The sequence below is a fragment of the Leuciscus leuciscus genome (assembly GCF_965113295.1).
Source record: "Leuciscus leuciscus genome assembly, chromosome: 2".
NCBI classification, from domain to species: domain Eukaryota; kingdom Metazoa; phylum Chordata; class Actinopteri; order Cypriniformes; family Leuciscidae; genus Leuciscus; species Leuciscus leuciscus.
The window spans coordinates 44,783,902-44,810,644 of NC_138726.1; the positions used below are offsets into that span (position 1 = coordinate 44,783,902).

The 26,743-nt window shown below is 39.8% G+C and overlaps 1 protein-coding gene across 2 annotated transcripts in view; it reads right to left on the minus strand.

The window, feature by feature from the left end:
* exoc6b (exocyst complex component 6B) overlaps positions 1–26,743 on the minus strand; it is a 98,844-nt gene that overhangs the window by 17,729 nt on the left and 54,372 nt on the right. Inside the window, exons 16-21 of one of the 2 annotated variants that reach the window (XM_082158842.1) lie at positions 25,394–25,505; positions 21,627–21,761; positions 21,338–21,517; positions 19,825–19,854; positions 12,956–13,097; positions 10,096–10,169 (exon numbers count right to left, since the gene is read on the minus strand). In XM_082158842.1, the coding sequence (XP_082014968.1) occupies positions 10,096–10,169; positions 12,956–13,097; positions 19,825–19,854; positions 21,338–21,517; positions 21,627–21,761; positions 25,394–25,505 (673 nt within the window). The remainder of the gene's footprint in view (positions 1–10,095; positions 10,170–12,955; positions 13,098–19,824; positions 19,855–21,337; positions 21,518–21,626; positions 21,762–25,393; positions 25,506–26,743) is intronic. The other variant, XM_082158843.1, reaches the window with a different exon arrangement.

Here is a 26,743-nt window from a genome sequence, read left to right on the forward strand (position 1 = left end):
CATAATATGCCGAAACATATCTTCTTTTGTGTTCCACAGAAGAAGAAAAAAATCATACATGTTTGGAATGATGTAGGTAAGGGAATGATGAAATAACTTTCATTTTTGGATGAACTATCCTTAAAGATTCGAGAGAGAAAGAAAGAAAAGGGTAAGCTGGAGAAGCAAGAATCAGTTGACAGTTTGTGTTCATGCTGGAGTGAGAGAGAAGATGCATATCAGTGCCATCCTCATAGGGCTGAATGGGACCCTGCCGCAAAGAGAGATGTCAACCCCCTGCACGGAGAATATCTGCTCCCTCACTGACTCCATACAAGCAGGGCAGCTCATCCGTCTGACCCCTGGAGACCTATGACAGCGCCTCAAACAGGCCTTTCACTGACACACACCAGCACACCATTGAGAAAGAGCAGGGGGGATGGCTTTAAGCGTGACACACTCACTGGGCATTGAGAGGAAGCAAATGGGGGACGATTAAACTGTGACACCTGTCACTGGCTTGTTTAGGGAGACTATGGAGAAATGGTCTGAGGAGAGCACTGCCTGTGTCGTTTCCTTTTCTTTCTCCTTCCTACATTTCCACTCCTTCTCATTCATTTTCACATATTTTCCATAAGCAAAGGCAGGAAAATCTGGGAGAGCTGGTTTGCTTGTACAATCGAGATTCTGTGGCAGTCTTGGTTCTTTCAAACTTTCTATCTCTCCCTAAAGGAACCACAAAAAAGCAGATCTGTGGGAGGCTGTAGTTGAACAGGGTTAGGAGAAGAGCACGGCCCATATGGTTTCATCCTCAATCTCTCTTCTTTCCTGCGCACCTTCACTGCCTGACCTCAGCTACTGAACCAGGCAGGTTAAGGTTCAGGGAGACTGGTTGACAGAGAGGCTCCATTAAAAACACAAACACACACTCCGGTTCATCCTAATGACATCACTAAAAGAGAATGTGGGACAAAGGTGGTCTTTACACTCACCAATCCTCCAAAGGTGGAAAATAACCTTACAGATCAGGTCCATGGTCACTGAACTGCCAGTGGATGACAAGAAACTGACTGGAATTCTTATTAACTGTGAAATAGAATGTCCTTAAGGAACAAATCATTTTTTTAAATCTTAGTTTAAGCATTTTTGGCTCTTTTGTTTGTGGAGACAGGGTAGGAAATTGGATTTGCATCATCCACATGAGCACCATGGCTTAATGTGTCTTTCAGAGCACAAAATATAAGGCAATTTAAAGGAAAAGTTCACCCAAAAAAAGGAAAGGGAAGTTCTGTTGTCATTTACTCACCCTTATGTTGTTCTAAACCTGTGTGACTTTCTTCTCTGGAACACAAAATAAGATATATTTATATATATTTTTAAATTTTGTTGTCTATATAATGGGTCCAATATCGTTATTTTTCATTTTTGAGTGAACTATCTCTCTAAATACAAAAATGTATGCAACCAGAACAGTGTTGACTGTAGTGATAGATTGTATAAGAGAAGGTGGCATAACAGCAGCAATCCCACAGAGAGCAGATGGACATTTTACTGCAGTGATTCACTCTCCAAAAAGGCATATGCTTGACAGGGAAATACCAAATGGCAATATTGGAAACGGCTGGAAATCCCACATCTAGATAGAGTTCGGTTTCGATTTTCAAAGTAACATTTATATGCACCATATGCTCCCTCATCTATTAACCAGAATTTCCACTTTCTCAATAATGATCACATTGTGTCTCATCATTAATCAATGTTAATGGTAGTTTGCTTTCGTTTTGACTTTTCAAAGTGCAAGGTCTTAGCCTTTCAGTTTTCCTCAAATAGAAACTGTTAATAGAAAGTGATGCTATGTTTAAATCCATTTTCCCCCAAAGCCTGCATGTTGGCACATGTTAGGCAACTGTCTGAAACAAATGATACATTAATACTGCAAGTATTCCTTGAATGGGACTCTCCCGTTAGTCATTTCTCTGAACTGGTGAACTTCCTCCTAAACCACAAACAATATGAAGATTAATTATAGTGTCACAAATCAGAAAAAAAAATTACAAGAGTTAAATAAAAAAAATTAAAAAACTACAATAGGGTACATCCACTACTGTTCAAAAGTTTTGGGTCAGAATGATTTCTTTTGTTAATTATTCAATTAATAATTTTTTTTTTTGCAACTTTGCATTTAATTGATCAAAAGTGACCGTAAATACTTTAACATTGTTCCAAGAAAAGTCTGTTATATTGAACTTTCTAATCATCAAAGAATCCTAAAATGTAATCACAGTTTCCACAAAAATATTAAACACAACTGTTTTCAACATTTATAACAATAAGAAATGTTTCTTGAGCACCAAATCAGCACATTAGAGTGATTTTTAAAGTATCATGCGACACTGAAGACTGGAGTAATGGCATCTAAAAACTAAACCATGCCATCACAGGAATACATTTCATTACATTAAAATAGAAAACAGTTATTTAAAAATTATAATAATATTTCACAATATTAGTGTTTTTACCGACCCAGAACTTCTGAAGTGATTCTATAATTGGAGATACATTTTGTATTAGAGATACATTTTCAGCTATATAGGGATCTCTCAGTCACGTGACCCCTAGCCGCGTGTCAGCCATTTTGACGGAATACTATTGCACAACCTATTCGATATTCTATAAAAAAATAAATCCGGTTAGAGCGTTCAGCGCACCTACATACATGAGAATGCAGATTATCACATGTTTTATGGCTGCGAATTGATTAAAATAATGAATAATGGTCACTGTATTAATTATCTTGAGCCTGCTGAAATGTTCCTATAAATATATTTTCTTTACAACTGTGCAATCTGAATAATAAATAGGATAAATATATTTATCCACTGTAGCAGTCCTATGCTCGTCTTCCCATTAACAGTTTTTTTTTTCTCTTTCTGACATTTCATACCTGTTGGGTTTACATTTTTTTATTAAATTAACTATAAAAAAAGATTGCTTGTGTGTGCTGGTGTTTATTCCAGTCTTTTAAAATAGTTGAAGGAATGAATGCTCGCGAGGTGCCTGTAACGATGTTAAATAGGCTAACGTTAGGCTATTTAATCAATAATGTACACAGGGTAGAGAACGACAGTCAACTTTGAATATTATAGCATTTTGGGCATAAACATGTAAATAGCGAAAAGATTGAAATTGAAAAATGACACAGAATGATTAAAATATTTAATCCAAATAAATAAATGTTTGTGGTTCGCACTGATGTTATTCATTTGTTCTCACACACTTCAGCGTCGCGGTCACTGGTTTAGACGAACACTGACCACTATCTATTATTAGCGCAGCGGCCGTCAGCTAACTCTTCACGTCATGTCATCACACTTATTAGCATCACAAAAAGAAATATACAAGAGGAAGATAAAGGAATTATGAATCATAGATCCATATGAAGCACCACAAGTTCTTTTTACAGGCATTAAATGTGTAGAAAAACTTCCTGACATTGTTTCTCCGTTTTGTTTCTTTTGGAATACGGTATAAAGATATTGCTTTAGTATGATCACGTATCTGATCGCATCCAACTGCACAGCATCGCTCGGGCATGATAGAAGAATAGATGAATATTTCGCGACGAGCTGTATTATCACCAGCGGTTTAACATTTTCTATTCCGTCAAGATGGCGTGACGTCCCTATAGGACACTTTTTACAGCAAATGTTATATTGTTGTGATCCTTGACTATATACATACATTATATATATATATATATATATATATATATATATATATATATATATACATATACATATACATATACATATACACACAAAGCATGTAGAGGTCTGTAATTTTTATCATAGGTACACTTCAACTGTGAGAGACAGAATCTAAAACAAATATCCAGAAAATCACATTGTATGATTTTTAAATAATTAATTTTCATTTTATTGCATGACATAATTATTTGATCACCTACCAACCAGTAAGAATTCCGGCCCTCCTGTTCTCCACTCATTACCTGTATTAACTGCACCGGTTTGAACTTGTTACCTATATAAAAGACACCTGTCCACACACTCAATCAATCAGGCTCCAACCTCTCCACAATGGCCAAGACCAGAGAGCTGTGTAAGGACATCAGGGATAAAAAAGACCTGCACAAGGCTGGGATGGGCTACAGGACAATAGGCAAGCAGCTTGGTGAGAAGGCAACAACTGTTGGCGCAATTATTAGAAAATGGAAGAAGTTCAAGATGACGGTCAATCTCCCTTGGTCTGGGGCACCATGCAAGATCTCACCTCGTGGGGCATCAATGATCATGATGAAGGTGAGGGATCAGCCCAGAACTACACGGCAGGACCTGGTCAATGACCTGAAGAGAGCTGGGACCAGTCTCAAAGAAAACCATTAGTAATACACTACGCCGTCATGGATTAAAATCCTGCAGCGCACGCAAGGTCCCCCTGCTCAAGCCAGCGCATGTCCAGGCCCGTCTGAAGTTTGCCAATGACCATCTGGATGATCCAGAGGCGGAATGGGAGAAGGTCATGTGGTCTGATGAGACAAAAATAGAGCTTTTTGGTCTGAACTCCACTCGCCGTGTTTGGAGGAAGAAGGAGGATGAGTACAACCCCAAGAACACCATCCCAAACGGGAAGCATGGAGGTGGAAATTCTTCATTCTTTGAGGATGCTTTTCTCAAAGGGGACAGGACGACTGCACCGTATTAGGGGAGGATGGATGGGGCCATGTATCCCGAGATCTTGGCCAACAACCTCCTTCCCTCAGTAAGAGCATTGAAGATGGGTCGTGGCTGGGTCTTCCAGCATGGCAACGACCCGAAACACACAGCCAGGGCAACTAAGGAGTGGCTCCGTAAGAAGCATCTCAAGGTCCTGGAGTGGCCTAGCCAGTCTCCAGATCTGAACCCAATAGAAAATCTTTGGAGGGAGCTGAAAGTCCGTATTGCCCAGCGACAGCCCCGAAACCTGAAGGATCTGGAGAAGGTCTGTATGGAGGAGTGGGCCAAAATCCCTGCTGAAGTGTGTGCAAACCTGGTCAAGAACAACAGGAAACGTATGATCTCTGTAATTGCAAACAAAGCTTTCTATACCAAGTATTAAGTTCTGCTTTTCTGATGTATCAAATACTTACGTCATGCAATAAAATGCAAATTAATTACTTAAAAATCATACAATGTGATTTTCTGTATTTTAGTTTTAGATTCCGTCACTCACAGTTGAAGAGTACCTATGATAAAAAATTACAGACTTCTACATGCTTTGTAAGTGGGAAAACCTGCAAAATCGGCAGTGTATCAAATACTTGTTCTCCCCACTGTACTTGTATATATACTGGGTTACTCTGCAGCGGTTGGCGTCCCACTCTGTCTAAAATAGTCCGAATATAGGCATCCCGTAGTGATTCAGGATAAATAAAAAAAAGCGGTTTGGAAGATGGATTTGTTATATAAATTTTGGGGGAAAAAACAAACAAAAAAACATGTTACATAGTGTACCTTTAAAGAAAAAAGAAAAAATGTATATCATCAAATCGCCTACACAGGTAAGAACTACAGATTGAAGTTTGAGACGAACAAAATATCTCATTTTGTTACAAGAAGTCTTTATAACTGAAGGAACATTCTCCAGATTCCCTGACTCTCTAGAGAAGGTTGCTGACTGAGATTTGGGAGCAAGCAGCAAATTTTCTTAAACCGCAGTGAACTCCTTTCGGGGTGGAGGGGGTGGTGGTGTTCAAATTTCTGGCTCGCCAACATGTCCCCGCCTTGCACCCTGTTGCCGGAACAACATTTTTTCACTATGGGTCACTAGCGGACTCTGAGTTTGTTTAGCGATTACCAAACACACACATAAAAATATAAAGGAATATAAACAGACTCCAAAATAACCCTGAGAGTATTAAATCATCAGATGGTGCCAGAACATTATACGGATTACATTTCAACCATTCGTTTCTGTGCAAGCATCAAACCACACTTAAACCAACATAACCAACTTTGACAGCAGAACAGAGTTATCACAATCACAAGAGAAAAGTGATGTCAGAGACAAAGAAATAGAGGTAAAAGAAATCAGACACAGCTGCAGTTGGCTAGCTAGAATTGTATGGACACTAAGAAGGTGCCCATATGGTTCAGAAGGATGCAAGCATAAGCCTCTAGTGGTGTCACTGGTGTTAGGCTTTCACCGCCAAGGACTAGGAGAAAGGAATGGAAGGGGTTAGAGAGGGGAAATGCATTTTACATTGAATCCTTTTAACAACGTTCCAGGAATACTAGGATAATGCCTGTGGACAGGCCACAGGAATGCTTAGCAGCCTCATGGTTCCTAAATTCACGGGACCAGGAAAATGTATCCCGCCCCCTCTGCACTTCTATGCAGTGCCCTAGAATGAATCATGAATTGTGGGGAGGAGAGACACCACAGCAGGGTATGTAAATAATGTCTCTCATACCTTCAACCATCAACACAATTGATGACACAAATGGAGGCTTTTATGCACCTGTACCAGAGCACCACATTACTTTGAGCCCTGCAGGTTTGTGCACCAATCATAACTGAAATGAGAATGGTTTTAAAAATTCAAATTCAGTAAGTGAATTTGTAATAAATATGAATGCAAAATCACAATATCAAATTTGAATGTAAAATAGAATCAAAATGAACTGAAATGCAAAAAATTTTTACTTGAAAAGCATTTTTAAAGGCAATATTGAATGTTAGCACGACAAAGTCTTGTTTGAAAGATTTGTAAAATCAAAACAAAAATAAAAAAAATATTTTTTAAATCCTTTAAGTTTGAAGATTATACGGACAGAAATAACAAACAGATGAATAAATAAGCCAGACAGACAGATAAAGACAGACAAAAACCATATGCAGTTAACCATCAAATTAGTCAAATCTAGCCAAACTCTACTTAGACCACCCCTTCATACACTAAAAACAGTTCCGCCATCAAGGCCTCCGCATTAACCAAAGCCTGGCTGCAGGCTCTTTCCACCCCCACCCCTTAGAACTCAGAGGAATTTGGGAAGGCAGAAGATCCAGCGCAAGAGTTGAGGCATGCGGCAGCCCCGAGAACGTGCACTGCTGGGGGGCCAGCTTCGCCACAGAGGCCAGCAGGCCTCCCACACCAAGGCCAGCCAAGGGTTCCCATCACCACAAACCTTCCCTAATCTGCTAATATAAGACTCCTAAATATAGAACTGCAGCATGGAGCATACCATTTATAATAATGTCTCCTTCTGATTCCTCAGTCTAATTTTTATCTGTTGCTTTTTTCTTGGAAAATCTTGGAAAACCTGCAAAAAAAGACTGGAAGGCAAGTCAAACACAGGTTTTTATCTGTCTTTAGTATTTTCTTTCACCTCTATATGCTTCACATTTTGAAATGTCAAATTACAGGAAGTCCACTTAAACACAGTGTTTGAGACTGACAATTGATTGTGTCTGAAGTCCAGTTCTTATGTCATATCTTACGTAATTACATCATATCCATCCTATCCTTAAATGTCATCCTTCATGTGTTTTTGCTTTATGTACATTCATTTTGCATATAACAGATGAACCCACTCTGAAAATTCAGCTATGACACCATAAAATTCCAGGTAGGCATTTTGTTTGAAGAATTGTAACTCTGTTTCAAAATCAAACAAAACCGTATTTCGCACTCCAAACAGCACTACCATATCTCCCCGCTATATGAATGAGGCTGAAGAGTAAAGATTAATGTAATAATGAATGAGAACGTCTGAGAATTAAGTCGTTCGTCACGTCATCCTCCATCCATCCTCTTATTCCTCTCTGTCTAAAGCACTTTGAAGCATAATTTGGATGTCCTTTTCTTTTTGTATTCTTGTCTTTTCAGATAGGAGAGTGAATCCAGGTTCCAGCCTTTCACCAAAACCCCTCCCAGAGCTTCCGGACCTTTTCGTTGTCTATCTCCAGAAGGATTGACCCGCAGCCCCATCCCAGGACCCGGGAGACCGGGACACAAACGGGCCCTTCAGGTTGATTTATCGGGCGTATTCAGGGCCAGGCACGCAGAGGGACAGAACAGTTCTGACGTCTCTGATCACCAGAACAACCCCTTTAAAAAAGCCACCTCTTGAGAGAAGTCTGCACCTCTACCGACTTCGGATGCTATTGAAATTATAATAACAATAACAGTATTAATAATGAAAGATATCTTTGTAGAGAGTCATGCATCATGACAGCTCAAAAGCAAAACATGACATTAAAAAAAGCAAAATGGCTATTTTGTTCATTCTTTTCTTCAGCATCCTCTTTTCTCCTCTCTTAAAAAACAAAACAAAGCAAAACCACACAAGCGCTTTCATGGTGAAGTCAGGTTTAAAAAACTAAAAAAAAAAAACTAAATGGAAAACAAGTGGCACTGCATCATGATGGCAGGCGGGACAAAACGGAATTGTTTTAGTGGAAGAAAGAGCTATCTGTCACTGTCTGTCACCTCATTCATCCAGTACTCCCTGAGCATCCAGCCCATCCATCATCCCCTCTCAGTCCCTGACACCCGCCCAGGTTGGCCACTTCGGCAACAAGGGAGGGGGTCCCAAATATGGACCCTTATAACCCCACGTTATTGTTTCCCTCTAGATCTCGGAATTGACAAACACGAATACGCTACATACTTCTTGCGAGTCGTTTTTTTTTTTTACTTTCATTTGACGTGAAAATAAGGGTCTTGTTTAGCGAAATGATCAGTCATTTTCAAAAAAATAAAATAAAACTTTATGTACTTTTTAACCACAAATGCTCGTCTTCCACTAGCTCAGCGATGCACGTCCACAACTTCACGCATTACGTAATTACGTTGGAACGATTCCGCGTGACATAGGCGGAAAAGGTAGGGTAGGACAAAAACTCCATCTCATTTTCTCCTCCAAATTCAAAATCGTCCGACATCGTTGTTTCATCAGCGTTTGACTTAGTCTTTGCATGTTTGCTTTGTAAACACTGGGTCAGTACTTCCGCCTACTTCACGCGTGACCTTTCCAACATGACTACGTAATGAGTGAAGTCGTGGACGTGCATTGCAGAGCTAGTGCAAGACGAGCATTTGTGGTTAAAAATTTTAAAGATCGTTTTGCTAGATAAGACCCTTATTCCTCAACAGGGATCGTGTAGAGCCCTTTGAAGATGCACTGAAACTGCAATTTGGACCTTCAACCCGTTGGTCCCCGTTGAAGTCCACTATATTATGGAGAAAAATCCTGGAATGTTTTCCTGAAAAATCTTAATTTCTTTTTGACTGAAGAAAGGAAGACATGAACATCTTGGATGACATGGGGGTGAGTAAATTGTCAGGAAATTTTAATTCTGGAGTAAACTAATCCTTTAAATGGATCATGACTCCCTGATTCAGAATTTAATTGTGAGGTGCTTACAAATAGTCTCAACATAAGGTACATGTCTGAACTTAAAGTATGCATGTTAACTGCTAGGCTACGGCTCCGACAACATAATACTGAACATTCAATGAACTGCAGTAACAAAATCGATTCAGTGCAACCAAAGTACTTTCAAAATGTCCTCTAAACAAAAATAATAGGGATAAAAGAATAATGCCTTGGAGTGTTGTCTTTCTGATTGCAAAATCACCTTGATGATGATCTCAGTGTGTTTCAGTTTTTGTTTTTCAAGCCAGAGCAATGGTACAGGCCAACGTTTTCTATCAGCGGCTCCAGTTCCGCAATGTTCAAGTGTGCAGAGGTGCAAGTAGGATAAGATGACTCGTAAAGAACCATCTAAAAAAATCTTACCTTAAACCGAAAAGAAGGGGGTCTTGAGGCCACCTCTGTACCACAATGGTAAATACAAAACCACTCAAAGGTGAATATCAGACCGGGCCTTGAGACCAAAGATATGAATACAAACACACACAGACTCACACATTGGAGGAAACCTTCAAACAAAACTAAGGCTAGCGTGGAGGTTTAGGGGGTTGGGTTTGACAGTAAAGGGGAAAATAAGAGAAAGAAGGGAGGGGGATGTTGAGGGGTAAACAGGGGAAAACAGAAGAAAGGGGAAAGAAGAATGAAAGAAAAGAAAAAGGAGTGGAAAAAAACAAAGACTTACTTGTCTCAAGTCGATGAAGGCGAGCAGCAGAGTGTCCCCCTGGAAGCCAGGCACCGGGCCGGCCCTGGCAAACCCTGTGGGAAAGAGAGAGGGATAAAGAGAGCAGGGAATTCGCCATGGAGCGGGAGATTGGCAGACGGATGACAGCCGGGACAAGGGGAGGACAGGGGGAGGTTCAGTGGGGGCGGGGGAGGTGAAATGGAAGGGGGCTTTGAAGGTTTTGGGGGTGCTGGCAGAGGGGGTGGAGGGTTCGTTTGGTGGTTCAGAGCAGAGTCATGTCTCTCGGTCTGCCACTGGCTTTGTGCGGCCCATTCGGTGGAAAAAATCATCATCAAACTCTCATTAATTCTCCCCAACGTTGATCTGACAAGCCAGATAGAGGGGCTGTGTGGGGATGAGGGGGCAGCCTTTACCCCGTAACCTGAGGCCTGACGGCGATTCCCATGAGGCTGCTCTCCCAGACCAGTGGCGTGGTACTTAGCAAAGGGGCCGACAACACTTGTGAAAAGCCAATGGGCTGGGGGTGTGTGGGGAGTGCAAGAGTTGTAGAGGTTTCTGAGGGCCATTGGACCTTTCTGTGCCTTTGGACGGGAACCCGTAAACAAGCAGCTTCACCATTCTAAAAAACGGAACATTTGACACGCGGAGACAAAACAAGCCGGGGCCAGAAGAAATCCCTTTCACCTCGTGATGCTGCGTGCCTTTCTTGCCTCTCACGCAAATTACACGCCTGCCATCTTTATTTCTGACCCCCGCAAACGCTGAGCCAGCGACTGCTTACCCTCGCGCTTTTGTTGCTGCGTCTCAGCCCGAGACTTTGTCGATTTTGCGAACTTCCCCATTCGCCTTTTTACAGGAGAGAGAAATGCGGCAAAGGCAGCATGGTTTACGTGACGCGTGTCAGAGCACATCTCATCAAGATTCAAGAACAGGGACCTCTAGGCTTTCACCTAACTGCCACACATTCCAGTATAAAGCCCTGTTACTGACTACACTAAGAAACCTCCCAAGGGATAAGCAAGGAAATGCTGTCAAGACCTTTATGCTACCCTAAACCAGCTGAACTGAACAGGAAGCAACTCTTGACGCCCTCTCCCTTTGAATGTCCAATCGCTCGCTCCTGGTGTTGTACAGGTCAAAGAGGCGCAGCAGACACGAGAGAGAGACACCAATGTCAGTTTAACAGAGCCTCTTGTGGGCTCGAGATAATAATGCAGTGGTATGATGATTTAATTGGGGAAAGTTATTAGGAAGCATTCTAGTATATAATATGACTGATTATTATATGACTGAATGTCCAGTTGTACCTGAAAGTACCCAAATGGCCAATCTTACCCCAAAATACCCAATCATAAGATAACAGATTATGAAACGCAGTAACACTTTACAATAAAGTTCAATTTCTTAGAAGCATTAGGTATTGTGAATGTGAACTAATAATGAATACACTATTGTTATTTTTAAACACTACTATAGTTAAATTAAACCCTGCTAAGACTTAACTCTTTATATATTCTTGTTAGACCCCTTTCTCAACTTCGAATGCTAAAACTGCTTTATACCCACTCCATAATTAGGTGTACAACAGCTTGACACTATAGTGTAAAGGACTGAAAGGGACATTTTTGTACTTACCCCATAAGGTTTAAAGTACCTTAAGGAAAAATATTATTACTCTAAAGGTTCTTATGTGCATGTTTTAGGGGTACAAAGTTGTCCCAAATAGGGTATTGCCCCAGTGACGAGCTGTTGTACAATTTTTGCTAATTTTTTATGACAGTGAAACCATCAAGATGCTTGTCCACCCCTTCAACACTACACATCACGACTATGTTATGACCTTCTTCTTTCTAAAGCTATTTCCAGACTTCAATACATTCAAAATGCAGCAGCCAGAGTACTCACCTGCACTCCACAGTTTACCCATATTCAACATTACACATAAAAAAAAAATGTGGGGCTGCTTATGATCAAGCTTTATGCAAAGAAATATATTTTCCAACCCTTCTGAAACTCTCCAAACTGATCCTCATCGTTTCCTCTCTTCATCGTGCCTTCATATCTCCCTCCCTCTCTATCCCACAGCGCAGACACTTCCAAACTGTTGATAGATTGAACCACAGACACATCATCTGTGCATTCAAGTGGTTACATCTTTAAGAAGTTATTTTAGTTTTCCATTTTGTCCTAAGACCCAACCGTGAAACTTCCAAAAAAGGTAAACACCTCATTCACCAAGTCTCAAACGGAATGAGAGTATGAGCATGGGGGGGGGGTTGAAAAGAACATTTTGATTAAAAAGCTCAGTTTTGTGGTTTGAGGCATACAAATAAACAGGGGGTCTCAAAAAATGAAAGTAATCACTGGTAATCACAGGCTGCTTGGTAAACCAAAGCAAACCACAAGAAAAAGGTGTCATACAGTGTAACTGATGTGACCGTTATATGACTAGGGTTATTTTCTCTCCCTCTCTGTGACCTATGTGCGATAGCGTGCTCTGGCTGAGGATCAAGGGAAATCCATTAACCATACGGGGTTAGATGCTCAAAGGCAGTTTTAGCTGTGGTCACACGCAAAGCCGTGAGGAGAGATGAGCCAAGCGACAAATCTCAGATGCTAGCAAAAAATGCATACCCTTCTCTTCTCACCTTTTCCTCTAACTTTCAGCTTAGTCTTTCAGAAAGTCACATGGGTGTCAAATAAGAAGTTAGTTACAGCAAACACAGCATTGTGGCTTGATTAAAAGTCTCCAGTAGGATGTGGGAAATTTAAAATTGGGCCACACCAAGATGAAGTACAATCATGCAATCAGGTTTAAGGAGGATTATGAATATGTCACTGAGCTTTTACTTAAACTTACTCTCACACTCTTTGACGTCCACGTTGAACTGCTGCAGGGCTCCCATAGACACTTGCCTGACATCAGCCTCCAACAGCAGCTGCAGCAGGGAGGTGGAAAGGTGTTTACAGGCTGACATACATGCCGTCTGAGCCACCTTCCCCTAGAGAAAGGAGGAGAGATGAGAGAAAAAAAAGAAAAAAAGAAATGTGAGGTTCACATACTTAGTATCTTTCACACAGCATAACCCTCTCCAATAGGTGGTAAAACTATAGACATTTATTTGTTTTAATTGTTTACATGTTTCTTTCCTCCCTGTCCCTGTCCAACTAAATATCATAAGATAATCCTTTCATTCACTCCATAGTCAGAATCTGCATCATTCTGGTCTCTAATGTAGTCTCCATGAGCACACACAAGAAATACTTTTCATATTGTATTTACAACCACAAGAGTCAATGCTTACATGCAATCTCACAAACATAAAGAGGGGAGCTTAGCAGCACTATGGTGCATATTTATTCCGGGAGAACCGCAGTGCTGTTTAAACATCAACACACGTTCACCGTCACACACGCTGATACACACACAATTCAAGCTCCAAGCCGAAAACCTCAAATATGCCCTTGTCTGCCGTCCAGCGCCTTCCTGACAATCAGGCTAATACTTTAGGGGAGATCCAAAGCTATTAATATGACACTAAACCTGAAAGAAAACAGCAGACTGGAGGGCCAAGAGTCTATGTGGGATTTTTATCTGATGGGGTCAAAAAATAAAAACAAAACACCATTATACAAGAGGACTTCCTGCACATTGGAAACACTCGGGCAATAAATCTAGTGAAATGAAGGATGAATACACAGTAAATCCATATAAGAGAGAATGAGAGGTCTTTTTTATCCCTTTTCTGTCCATGTGTGATGGGTAGAGAATGGAAGGAAAAACAGAAAGCAAGACAATGCCCTCTTTGCTTCAGTCATCTCATCCTTTCCTCTTCTTCTTCTTCTTCTGTCTCTCTCCATCTCACATGGAAATTCCACTGTAGACATTTCTTAAATTAGAAGCTACTAGCATTAACTAATGCTCAGGTTCGGTCTCTGACAGCTTAAAGGCCTTAAGGACTGTGATGGGGACAAATAAAAATAAATCAATAAATAAAATAATAAAATAATACATAACCTAGACCACTTCTCAGCTAACTGCACTTTTCTAAACCACATCTATCCAACTATTCCAAGGTTGTTCATTACATTAACTATGGACACGTTTCATTAAGTGACATGTTTTGCACTTGTGCTATCCATCTTTTTACAAAATGAATGGCACTTTGCTATATATTAAGATTTCTAATGCAATGAACTTCATAGAGTTTTAAGTTTCTAAATACTTTTCAGGGTCACCGTATGTTGTGAGCACAAGATCTAACTGCAGCAGAACAGCCCCGACATAAGGTTGTTCTTACAGAATCAGAGGGCAAGGACTGGAGAGGGTTGGCGTCAACACAACATCAGCTGGCCATATGGCTGTGAACTTCACTTCAGCTTCTTTGTACACAGTCATTTAAAGTATAAAGTACACACACGCACCTGACCGACAAAGACCTGAATGGTTCAGGTCAGGTGGGGTCAACAGGAAAAGCTCTCCCCTCCTCTCTCACTCCAAAAAGAGGATGGAGGCGTGTGATTGTGTCCTGTGTGGGGTCAGGCCCCATGTGAAATTGCTATAATCCATCTCCACCAGCTTCTGAAATACCTATGGCCTATGTGTTAATCTACAGTTGGCATGGATATAATGAGTAGAAAACGGTTTTGTGCGTTCAGTGTGACACTTAACATATAACGTAGCACAACTACACATATGCACACACATTGCAGTCATATTCAGTCAGCCACTAATCAGGCTGAAGCACTAACTAGGTGATTATAGATGATTAGAGTGCATGCACTGCACTGCAGTGATTAAAAAATAAACACACTTGTTTTCCGGACTCCTGTCTCTGTATGTTTAATAGCCATAATAAATCACAGAGGCCAAAGGAGTAAGGGTTGTTTCTGTTCCTTATGGTGGAATGAAGACACACACGGGTACCTGTCTCCTATTGGGGACATTCTCATCACTCACGAGTCATTTGGTCTGATTGGAGTAAGGCATTTGTAAATGTGGTGAGCAAGAGTCATATGCAAGGATTGCACAATCTGGGCAGGGGTGAATAGATTCTCTATTTCGTTATATTGATATATCTGTATTCATTCAGGGGCGGCAGTGGCTCAGTGGTTCATGTAGATTGTCTACAAACCGGAAGGTTGGTGGTTCAATCCCCGGTTCCACCTGACCAAGTGTCGAGGTGTCCTTGAGCAAGACACCTAACCCCAGCTGCTCCCGACGAGCTGGATCGCCTTGCATGGCTGACACCGCCGTCGGTGTATGAATGAATGAGTGAGTGAATGGGAGGCAATATTGTAAAGCGCTTTGGTGGCCATTGGGTCTGTGAAAGCGCTATATACTGTAAATGCAGTCCATTTACCATTTACCATTTATACGTGCATTCATATTTACTGCTGCTTAATTGAAGAAGCATAAAACTTTTGAAACCCACATTCATACTGGACAAAAGGAAAGAAACCATGTGAGAGAGACTGAAATTGATTGATTTATAATTCAGTTTTTATCCAAAGCAACTTATAACACTATATTATACAAGAAAACAAGTAGTGTGCTACCACACCAAATTTCAACTGAGAACTCCAAAGCACGTGCAGAAAAGTGGAAACACTCACAAGAGACCAAGCCAAATATGCAAAATATTTGCTTTTAATGACCCTTCAGGATCAATTAACCAATCAAAATATGAGAAGAATGATATATTGGAAAGAAGAATAGATTAAACTTGGTTAAGGTAAAATGACAAAATTATTTGGCAAGAAAGGCAATCTCCAGCATATCATGGAATATGGGTATTATAGTATTATGCAAAAAAAAATGCATAGAAAAACAAAAAGCCCACAAGAAATACAGAATACATTGACTACAATGCAATCAGTTATTAATATTTTGTTGGTTCTTTTTTTTTTCATTACAGCAGCCATTCTCCTGGGTATTGACTTTGCACATATGTCGTGCTTAACTTCTTTCCAATCCTCCTTAAATTCTTCTCAAAGTTGAGCTTCATTGGAAGATCTGCATGACTTATCACAATTCAGGATTTATAATTTCCCAAAGGTTTTCAATGGCTTTAAGGTCAGGGGACTGAGGAGGCCACTTGAAGACTTCAAAATGCTGAGCATGAACACATTATTGCGCGCAACTTTGTTGCATTCGTGGTGCGTTTGGGATCGTTATGTTAGAAAATACATATTTGCTCTCCAAACAGATCCTCCATACTTGGCTATATAGTGTTCAGCAGGATTCCCAAGTATTAGTCCATTTTCAAAGAGCCAGCAACTTCAAACACCTGCTGCAGACATGGGTCCCCTGCCGTGCACCACGCATGCTTTTAATATTAAAACACTCCAGTCATCTCCTACGAAAATACCTGACAGCATACAAAGCTAGGTTGATACATTTTTACTTGTCAGACTGCAGAACATGGCTCCAATCTTCCATACTCCAATCTTTATGTTCTTTGGCAAATATAAGGTGTTCTTTTTGATTGCAGTTGATAAAACGAATAAATGCTTTCTTTACTGTTATACAACCTCTCAATCCAGCCTCTTGTAGCTGTTGGCTTACAGTTCAAGATGAAATTGGAGGTTTCTCACAATTGCACGTTTTATCCAGATCTTTTGAAGCTGTTTTGAGGTGGTCCCACATTCAGGTGATTTTCATCCTTCTGTAAAAATGCTCACCAGCCACAACACTTTACATTCTGCATGGTAGTGGTCTCACTGTGCTTTGAAATAATTATGTTGACATTGTGACCATTCACATCCAGCACGAGCAATATCCAAAAACAATTGACCAAATGTAACTATTTGAACAATTTCCTCCTTGGTTGCAGAGCAAAGCTCCTTCCATTTGGCCATTTTCACTAAAACCCACAAAATCAATACATGTATGGTTGAATCCCGGCTACATGTATAAATCTGAACAGATTAGCTACTTTCAACACTTAAACGTTAGAGCCTTCGTTCAAAGATATGTGTTTAGGGCCTGATTTAAACAGTTCTGCTTCGTGTGGCACACCCCTCTCACAGTAGCACATTTGTTTTACAGTTTAGGGCAGGGGGATGTTAACAATTAGCTCAGGGGCTCAAAGGAGGGAACGAAAATCAAAAAAAAGGAAAGAAAGTAGGAAAGGGTGCAATGAGTGAACAGTTAGAGGCCGCTTGCACTCCTCCTCTCCAGTCTCCAGTTAATTAAACAAAGGCTCATCAAAGCCCTCATTAAAAAATACTCAACAGCAATTGGCTGTCAAAATAAACAGAACACATGGTACAGTGAGACAGAAAGAGAAACAATAATAAAGCAAGAAACAGAGATAAAGAGGAGGAGGAATACAAGAACAAGGGGTTCTGGACACTGGGCCAAGGTTAGATTTCTTAATAACAATAATAATATGTTTGAAACGTCACAACACTTCTACAAACGGCCTCAACACGCACCACATGCGGAGGACCCCTGAGAAAACTCAGCATGGAGTGTGTAGGCTCTCTCAATGCACTCATATTTCAAACGCGCCGGCTTATTTATGCAACACACACCGATCCCTGTTTGCAAAAACAACGAATGTACACTCACGACATCCTAACGAGAAGCAGAGATTATCGCTCGAGGAAAACCGATGCCTGTCTGCGCTGATTACACTCTGGTCGGAGGAAGGGTGATAATATGTGTTGGACTTCCCGACACCATGCTGCACTGTTCCAGCATTTCACAAACACAAAGGGAAAACAAAGACAGCAGGCCAATGAGTTTGGAGCTCAAATCAGGCTTCAAGTAAATAATGACAAATAGTGTTCGCCTTACAAGGTGCTTGATGAGATTGATATGGAAGGCCTTTCTGTTACCTCAGGGTTTCCACAGCTACATTACAGAGGGCCAGGAAGCATATAAAAAAAATCCAACAAACATTTTAACACATTGCTTTGGAAATGAATAAAAGAGCTGTTGTAAAGGTTTTAATAAAAGCCAGGTAAAATTTTCAGAAAATCAGACGATACTGTGTGTGATAAAAATACTAACAGCAGTTGTGGCTCTGACTTTTTGGAAGGCTTTTCAAAGATTACCTACTTGATTAAAATCCCTCATTCACACTAGACGTTCAAGTATATTTATGCAAATTTTGGAATATAGCATTAAAATGCTGGAACACTAAATGATAAATACTTTTCCAAAATTTGCATTAAAAATTATTTGAGGAGGATAAATGTTTTATTCTGTATGAAGACATGAGATTTTGTTTACTTGAATAGATGAGATGGAAAGGCTGCTTTATATGGATTGTTTTTGCAATTTTTAAAATGAAAGGTATAAATTCAGAATGAAACTTAGATGGAAAAACACGTCAAAAGTTTGTGGTCGGTAAGATTTTATTTTTTATGTTTCTGAGAGAAGTCTCTTATGCTCATTTATTTGATCTATTTATTTACACAGTAAAAACAGTTATATTATGAAATATTGTTGCAATTTAAAATAACTGTTTTCTGTTTAAATATATTTATAAATGTAATTTAATCCTGTTATGGCAAAGCTGATTTTCAGCAGCCATTACTCTAGTCTTCAGTGTCACACGATCCTTCAGAAATCATTCTAATAGGTTGTGCTAAAGAAATATTCCTTATTGTTATCATTGATGATTTTGACAACAGTTGTGCTGCTTAATGTTGTGTAGAAACCGTGATACATTTTTTCAGGATTCTTTAATAAATAGAAAGTTCCAAAGAACAGCATTTATTTGAAATAAAAATATTTTGTTACATTATAAATGTCTTTACTGTCAAAAACAAAATCGTACTGACCCCAAACTTTTTAACGCTAGTGTAAGTCACTGACATTCAATGTTGGTGATTTAAGGCAACACGAGCAACGGCAACAATTGATGATATGATGAAGCTGTACAGAGTTCAGCTTCCTTCAGATGTACAGCAAAGTAAGCATGACTAAAAATGGGAGAGCTTGATACTTTCAAACAGCAAAAATCAAGACTTTGAAACAAAACCACTTCCAAATTAAACCAACAAAGCCAATTCTACTAGCAGATAGGGTGGACGTCTATGTTATGGCTGCATCAGACACTACAAGATAAAGCTCCTCATATGAGCTGCCACATTTTCAGAGCATTTTGCCAACATCAGCTCAATAATGACAACTTAATGCAACAGAGACACAATGAATATTAAGCTTGCACACAAAGGTTTTATGGATCAGATAGCAAATACACTCAAAATGTCTGCCGGAGACTGTCAGTCTATGAACAGACCACCATGTAGAAACAGAATGTTATGGCAAATAGGCGGCTCCACAATGCAAAAGTGCCCTGCCAGTCATTCAGTTCCATCAAGAAAAACTATAAATTGCCATCATATGATACTTTAAGTTGTCGGTTCACAGTTTTATACAAACATCTACTGTCGCACTTTAAGAGCATTGTTTACTTTGCAAAAAAATCTACGCAAGGTAACGTTATCGGTGCAAGCAAGGCGCACAAAAATCACCAATTATTATCTGAATTTTATGGTAAAAGTCTACAAACAAATACCAAGAACCTAAGGGACAAAAAAAGCACTACTGTCACAGCTTCAGACGCCTCATTTGTGTTCCATAACAAGCATTAAAATGCATCCAAACAGCTATGAGTAGGTCAGATGAACACCAGGCAGCATGCGGAAGTACTGTGACGAGAAATGGCCAAGGTTACAGCTGAAGTTAGACCACACTGCAAACATACTCACCGGTAGTGTGGCGTGCTCTATAGAATTGCCCTACAGAAGATAGATAAAGACAAAATTTAGGTCAAAGGTCGAGTTAATGACTCCCCCGGGTTCAAATGTGAAGTCGGTCAACCACACTCTCCCGTATCAACTTGGCCGAACAGTTTACGATCAACACTGAAAGTCCCTCTGAGTGTCAAAGATGGTTTGTGGTCGGGTGAGAGAGACCGAGGAAGCGAGTGTGACTGATGGGACTGTGGCTTTGGAGTCATTATCAGAGTTTTTGGCTATGAAGTTGATGGCAGGGTCGCTTCCACACACACAAATGGTCAGTTCTTGACCTTTCCTGAAAACTATCAGGAGTGTGAACTGGGGACATGGTGAGGTTGTGCAGATGGGGCTGAGTGAATCAGGATGCACTATGTTCACATGTAGAGCAGGAATGTGCAAAAACAATAATATAAGTAGGATCGCTTGACTGTACATCTGTAGTTCGCTGTTATTCGTGTATGTGTAGATGGAGAAAGTGAGACATTCAGCCTGACCGTAACCTGACCTGGGGTCGAACAAACATTGCCCCCTGTTGGTGAAATTCAGCCAACAATGTGAGCGCTGTTTTACAGTGGGCTGAAAGGGTCATACTTCTCTCTAACTGAAAGCTTAGAAAAAGGGCAGTCAGGGAATTTAAGAGATTACAGGAGCGCAGGAAGCAGCATTACCGCCACCAGCCCTGGATCAGAGACAATCCCAGCCAGTCATGCCGACACGGAAAGGTGTTTGGTTGAGGCCCATAGGAGGGAAAGCTCTTAAATACTTTGATTGTCAGAAATCCCTCATGACAGGGGTCAGGACCGGGCTGTGCCAGTGCTAAACTTCCTTCACTAAAGCTGAGACCTAAGGTCACGCCACACAATCTCTTTAACTCCATGTCAGCTGAGCCACACATACGCATGCAAGCCCAGAACACTCCAATTCTCTTACTTGCTATGACCCTACTTAGCTTTCTGTTGAAGTTCAAGTGCACTGTGAGGAAAATCTTCTTAAAAGTGATGGAGTCAAATAGGGGAGACAACTACAAGCTCAGTCAGAAAACGCTGGGTACAGGGATGGATTATGGCCCAGGCCAATAGAGCCTTAAATTATTATTAATTTATTTATGTATCTAAAACTGATGTAAATAAGCAACAGAGAACCGCAGTGCGTGTCTGAGAGCTGTTTGCAAAAAAAGAAATTGCCTTTCTGTCACAGCAATAAGTGAAATTCCAAGTTGCAATTGCAGAATGTAAAGCCACTATTAAAAGATTCAATAACATCTTAACCCTCTGAAAACTTCTTTAAGTTCTTGTATTGCACAGTGTTTAAAAAAAAGCTTGTGCTGTATGCCCATCTTTTTCAATGTAAGGTGAGTTTAAGATGGCGCCCAGGATCCTCACAGAACCATAATCTCTCCTTGGCTGGGTACAAATAATATGCAAATAAAAAGCATTCATGTAATCTATGTCCAAACAAATGTGTATGTGGACGAAATACTCACGGGCAGGTGAGTGAACACTGCAAAGGTGCTACAGAGGAAAGCAATGAGGTCACTCAGATAGTCACTGGCCTGTCCACCTCCCTGTACTGCTGTCCAATCATAATCAGCCAGCTGCAAAAACTGGTCAATCTTTTGATTCAGGTTAGTGTAGATCTCCTCTTCAGCAGCATGCCTTGCATCCTATACAAAGAGAAGCAAAGAATGAAGAAAGAAAGAACTAAACAGGCACAACATGCATGTTAAAAATACTAAATAATAATTCATTCAACCACAAGCTGCAGGTTCCTACCTTGAAGGTTGAGGTTCCATAGAGTTTGGTGGCATTAATGGTGTCAGGAGGCACGTTGGTTATGTTGGAGATGAACCCTTCTAGGTAGTGACAGGACTGCTCCAGGTGAGTGGTGTTGACGATGATCTGAACCAACTTTGGGAATCAAATGATTCAAATTAAGACTAATACAATTTTTGACTGATACAGCACAATTAGTTACTTGCGTAAAAAAGTGAAGATTTGTATGCTTTCTAACTATCAGACTGAGCTGAAACAAATGGTGTAGGATTTACTTAGGAACAATTTTAACTCAGAAACTGCTAGTAAATTTCACAAAGAATGACAAAGAAATGGCAGGTAACACAATGCATTTAATGTGAAATTTTGAAGTAGAAAGACGGAAACAGAATTTTCTTGTAAACCTATTCCAATAATCTTTGTTTTATAAAAGGGTATGCATTGACGTCACTTTGCCCCCTTAGCCGGACTGAGTGGCAAAACATCCTGCAACATGACAAGCTTTAGTAGGGGAATTTGCGAAAACGGGAGTCAAACAAATGATTATCTGCTTAAATAAAAGCAGTTGGACTCGACAGTGATCCTTACTACTTACCAAAGAACCAGTGGTCCGTGTCGGCCAGGAATCAGTTTCCTAACATTTTTATGTGCCAGGGAAATACATGAAGCAAAGCATGTAAACGCTGTATCTGCTGTATCACTTTAAATACAACTTAAATCATTGTTATATATTGTCATATCACCCAGCCCTAAAACTCGTTAAAAGCACAAACACCAGGTTCACACATACTCCGTTTGCAGTATGTTTGCGGTGCGTTGCAGTACGTATGTGATGCAGGAGCAGCACGTGCTTATTGTGCTTTCACATATTCCGCTTTTGCAGTGCGCCACTGATCCGCGGCTGTATACCACAAACACAACATTTATTCATTATTTAAAATCCAAAAGTTGTTACTGAAAATGTTGTCAGCATTGCGATTCTCATTGTGCACAGTACAGTTATACAATCTTTCATAGAAGTATTCAGGTTTAATCACACTAAATGTAAATGATGTATTATTCAATGCATTACTTCTATATAGATTTACAGGCCTATATTAGGTTGCTCAAGCAAGTAGCAAAACATATAAGAAAAGTAAATTTAAGTTAAAATCACAAACATTTTAAATTAAAACTTTAAAAAAGAGCCGACTCTCGCACCTTTTATTTTGTATTTAAATCTTTATACAAGAAATCCTGCGGGTCATAAAGAACTAGTTTTTCCACCTCCACATAGAGAGGTCGCCTGGTTGAGGTAAGGTGTAGTTTTCCTTGCTTTACCCTAGGCAAAAAGCCATACAGTATGTTGACTGTGAAACTGTAGAGTTTAATAATATGCATTTATGGTGAAATTACTACATTTTCGTGCCAATCCATGTCTATTTTTATGTGAACAATGCGCTGTCACTTTAATTCAGCACAGCAAATCTCGATGCGTAAATGATCGCTGCACTGCTGCAGACGCTGTTCCTGGAACCCATTTCCGGACCGCATCAGTGCGCAGTGTGAACGCATGTTACCTGTTAACATGGGCACGAAAAAAATATGCACTGCAAACGGAGTAAGTGTGAACCTGGCATAATAGACATAACATTATGACTCACTGTCTATAAAGGTGCTTGAAAACATTGTGTATTGTGAAGCGCGATACAAATAAATTTGATGAAATACAAAATTCAAGTTCAACAGCAACACTGCCACTTAGTCTTTTTGCCACTCAGTAGGTGTAACTGCAGTGACATCATGTGCATATCCTCCATTTACAAATAATGCTTTGACTATAATATTAATAGGCTTTGAAAATATTTTTTTTACTCTGTACATTAACGTTTAAAAGTTTGCGTAAGTAACTTTTCTTTTGGAAGGAAATGAAAATGTTTATTCAGCAAAGATGCAATAAAATGTGTCATAAGTAACAGTACAGACATTTTAAGACAATTCTAATGAGTAGTTTCTGTAATATACTAATTTCTGAAGCATCATGTGACACTTGAGACTTGAGTAATGGCTGCGGAAAATTAGGCTTTGCCATTACAGCATTAAATTAATTTTATAAATTATTTTAATATATTAAAAAAGAAAACTGTTATTTTAAAATGACAGTAATATTTCAAAATATTCCTATTTTTACTGTATTTTTGTTGAAATAAATTGGTCTTGGTGAGCTTAAGAGACTTTCAAAAACTTCCAAACTTTTGAGTGGTAGTGTTTATCACTTTGTAAACAATTTTAACAGTTATGTTGATAGATTAACATTTTTACATCTAACAGAGCTTTTCTTTTAGTAATAATCCAGCTTTTTTTATCGGAACTTTGTTTGTAAAACCACATAGTACGGTCATCAAAGAGAAAATCAATGTTTGGAGAAAAGATTCTAGCGGTATGAGTAATAACTAGCAAAAGCTCTATGTGGGAGTAATTCTAAAGGGGAAAGGGTACGGAGAGGAAGTCAAGGGTATGGTTAAAGGGACAGAGAGGGTTTGTCTGTGGGACGGAGACCTGGAGCAGCTCTACGTTTAGTTAGATGGTCTGTGGTGCAGAGTTTGAGGTCCACAGGCAGGGCAGGGCTGTCAGCAGCAAGGCGCTGATGCGCATTGGTGCTAATTGAGCCCAGACCTTTAGCTTGGACCTGCTTTTCCCTCCCTCTCTCCAGTCATGGTACACCACGCAGGGAGGGAAGCCTGATGCAGAGCCCGGGTCACACTTCCGCACCTCCACCAGATCCGGGGCAGGAGAGGGGGAGGAAGGAGCTTGATATCTGATCGTGTGTGTGTGTGTGTGTGTGTGTGTGTGTATATAAAGTAATGGTAGTAGTAAGACTAGACTTTGCTATGCAAACTACCTGAAACCAATAATAAAGCCTTTGCTTTTTCAAAATACAACACTGAATGTCTTTCTTTCTTCCTCTGCTATTCTTTCATCATTTTCTCATCAGTGGCACCCATCTGAACAGAACACATCTGGATTTGAGGGGTTATAAACAGACCTGACTGCAAGCAGAATCAGCAGATCGGAGAAGAAACTAACCACATTTGAGCGACAAACACGGGGAGAGTAAAGCAGGGATGGAGTGAGAGCAAAGCGGGGGGGGGGGGAAATGGCACATGCTACCAGCCAGTGACAGGTCATTTTATCTGTCCGTCACTGTTGCGAACAATCCGCCTCAGATTGGGCTTTGACCTGAAATGTTGTTTAGATATAGCAACTTTTATATAAAACAACTTTTAGGGGTTGTTTCATTAATAATAATGAAAAGCTGCTGAGTCTGATCATCAATGTAGTTAGTCTTTTTCGTGAGTGCTTCTTTGCAGGCAGACAATAGACTGGGTAAGATAATAACATGCTATAGCTTGCAAAATTGTATTCTTCAATTTCACATATATAGACAGTGGTTTTATATATTTGAATGAAAAAATAAAAATGGCGTGTAATTGATCATCTATAGTAATTAATAATCTGAGTGACTGGTATTCACCAAAACTGCAGTTGTTTCCCATCTTGAGTGAGAGAAAAATGGTACTAAAGGGGTCTGTCTACAAGATGTGGATATAATGTGACACAAGAACAGTTTTCCAGTGATGTCTAGCATCTTGAAAACTGAGAGTCCAGACAGAGACTCTCTGTTGAGGTTGGATTGAAACTGAGACAGCAAAGGACATCAATAAAGAACAACATAGATGTGTGCAAATAATCACAGACACAAATGGAAGAGAGAGAAAGAACCTCACCTCTGCCAGTCCTACGTTTTTCTTCTTTATGGCATACTGTAGGCAGTGGCTAAGGGTTCGTGTGAGCAGGAGATTTGTAGATTTACGGATCATGTCATCAATTTCTGTTGAGCTGAACATGAAAATTCATCTAATTAGGAATACAGTTATAAATGCACATATTTATGCCTATAATGCAAATCCATAACCACATATTCAGGATTGGAGGAACATTGTGGACTAAGTGTAACGGTATGGGGTTGTGTCTTGCCCCACCAACACCAGATCCCTTATATCCTTTTTAGATTATATAAAATATCTCACATGTTTTCAGTAGGTCAGTAGTTTTTTTTTTTTTAAAGAAATAATACTTTAAGCAATAATGCAAATTTATCAGAAAACACAATAAAGACATTTATACTGTTACAAACGTTTTCCATTTCAAATAAATGCTGTTCTTTAAAAAAATATATCCCGTTTTCCACAAAATTATAATAAGAAATGCACAAAATCAGCAAATTAGAATGATTTCTAAAAAATCATGTAATGGCTGCTGAAAATTCAGCTTTGCAATCAGTAAATTACATTTAAAAGTACATTAAAATAGAATTTTAATTATTTAAAATTTGTATATTGCTGTTTGTCTATTTTATCAAATAAATCAAGCCTTGGTGAGCAAAAACATAAAAAAATCTTCCCGACAAAAAGACTTTTGAACTGTACAAATTCTGAAATTGCTATATGCATTTTGTGCTACTGGTATCGTTGAACTCTTATAGTGGTGTAGCAGTGTGAATGATTTTCTTTCAGACCCAACATAAGGAGTGCAAAATCACAAGCAAGATGTTTTTGCAGTCGTTCTGAATCACAGAGAGTCCTATGTGCTCTAATCTCAGCCTTGATACTCCACCTCCTCTGAGAGAAAAAAAGCACAAAGTGGAACCAAACAGATGCAAGATTCTAAGATGTACACATGAACACTCACAGACATGGGCGGGATTTAAAACCACTCATCAGGGCCCAATAACACCCTCTGGGTTTCAGTAAACGCATGTTCCAAAAACCAGAGAACAACCACACACAGATATTACGGTTTAAATCAACATGAGGGAAAAAGGGGGATATCACTTTTCTTTATTCTTCTTTTCAACGATGGGGGTGGGGAGGAGTAAAGGGGCTAATTTTGTCAGCCAGCGGTCCTGTGCTTGTTAGTACGGCTGCAGCTGCATCTTCTTCTACATCCCCCCCACCCCACATACTGGTTCAAAAATTATTTAAAAGAGTAAAAAGAAAGAAAGGGACAATGTGTCTCAAACGTGTCCATCAATATGAGCCAAGGCCCAGGGTGCAATAGTTTTCCCCCTCGATCTG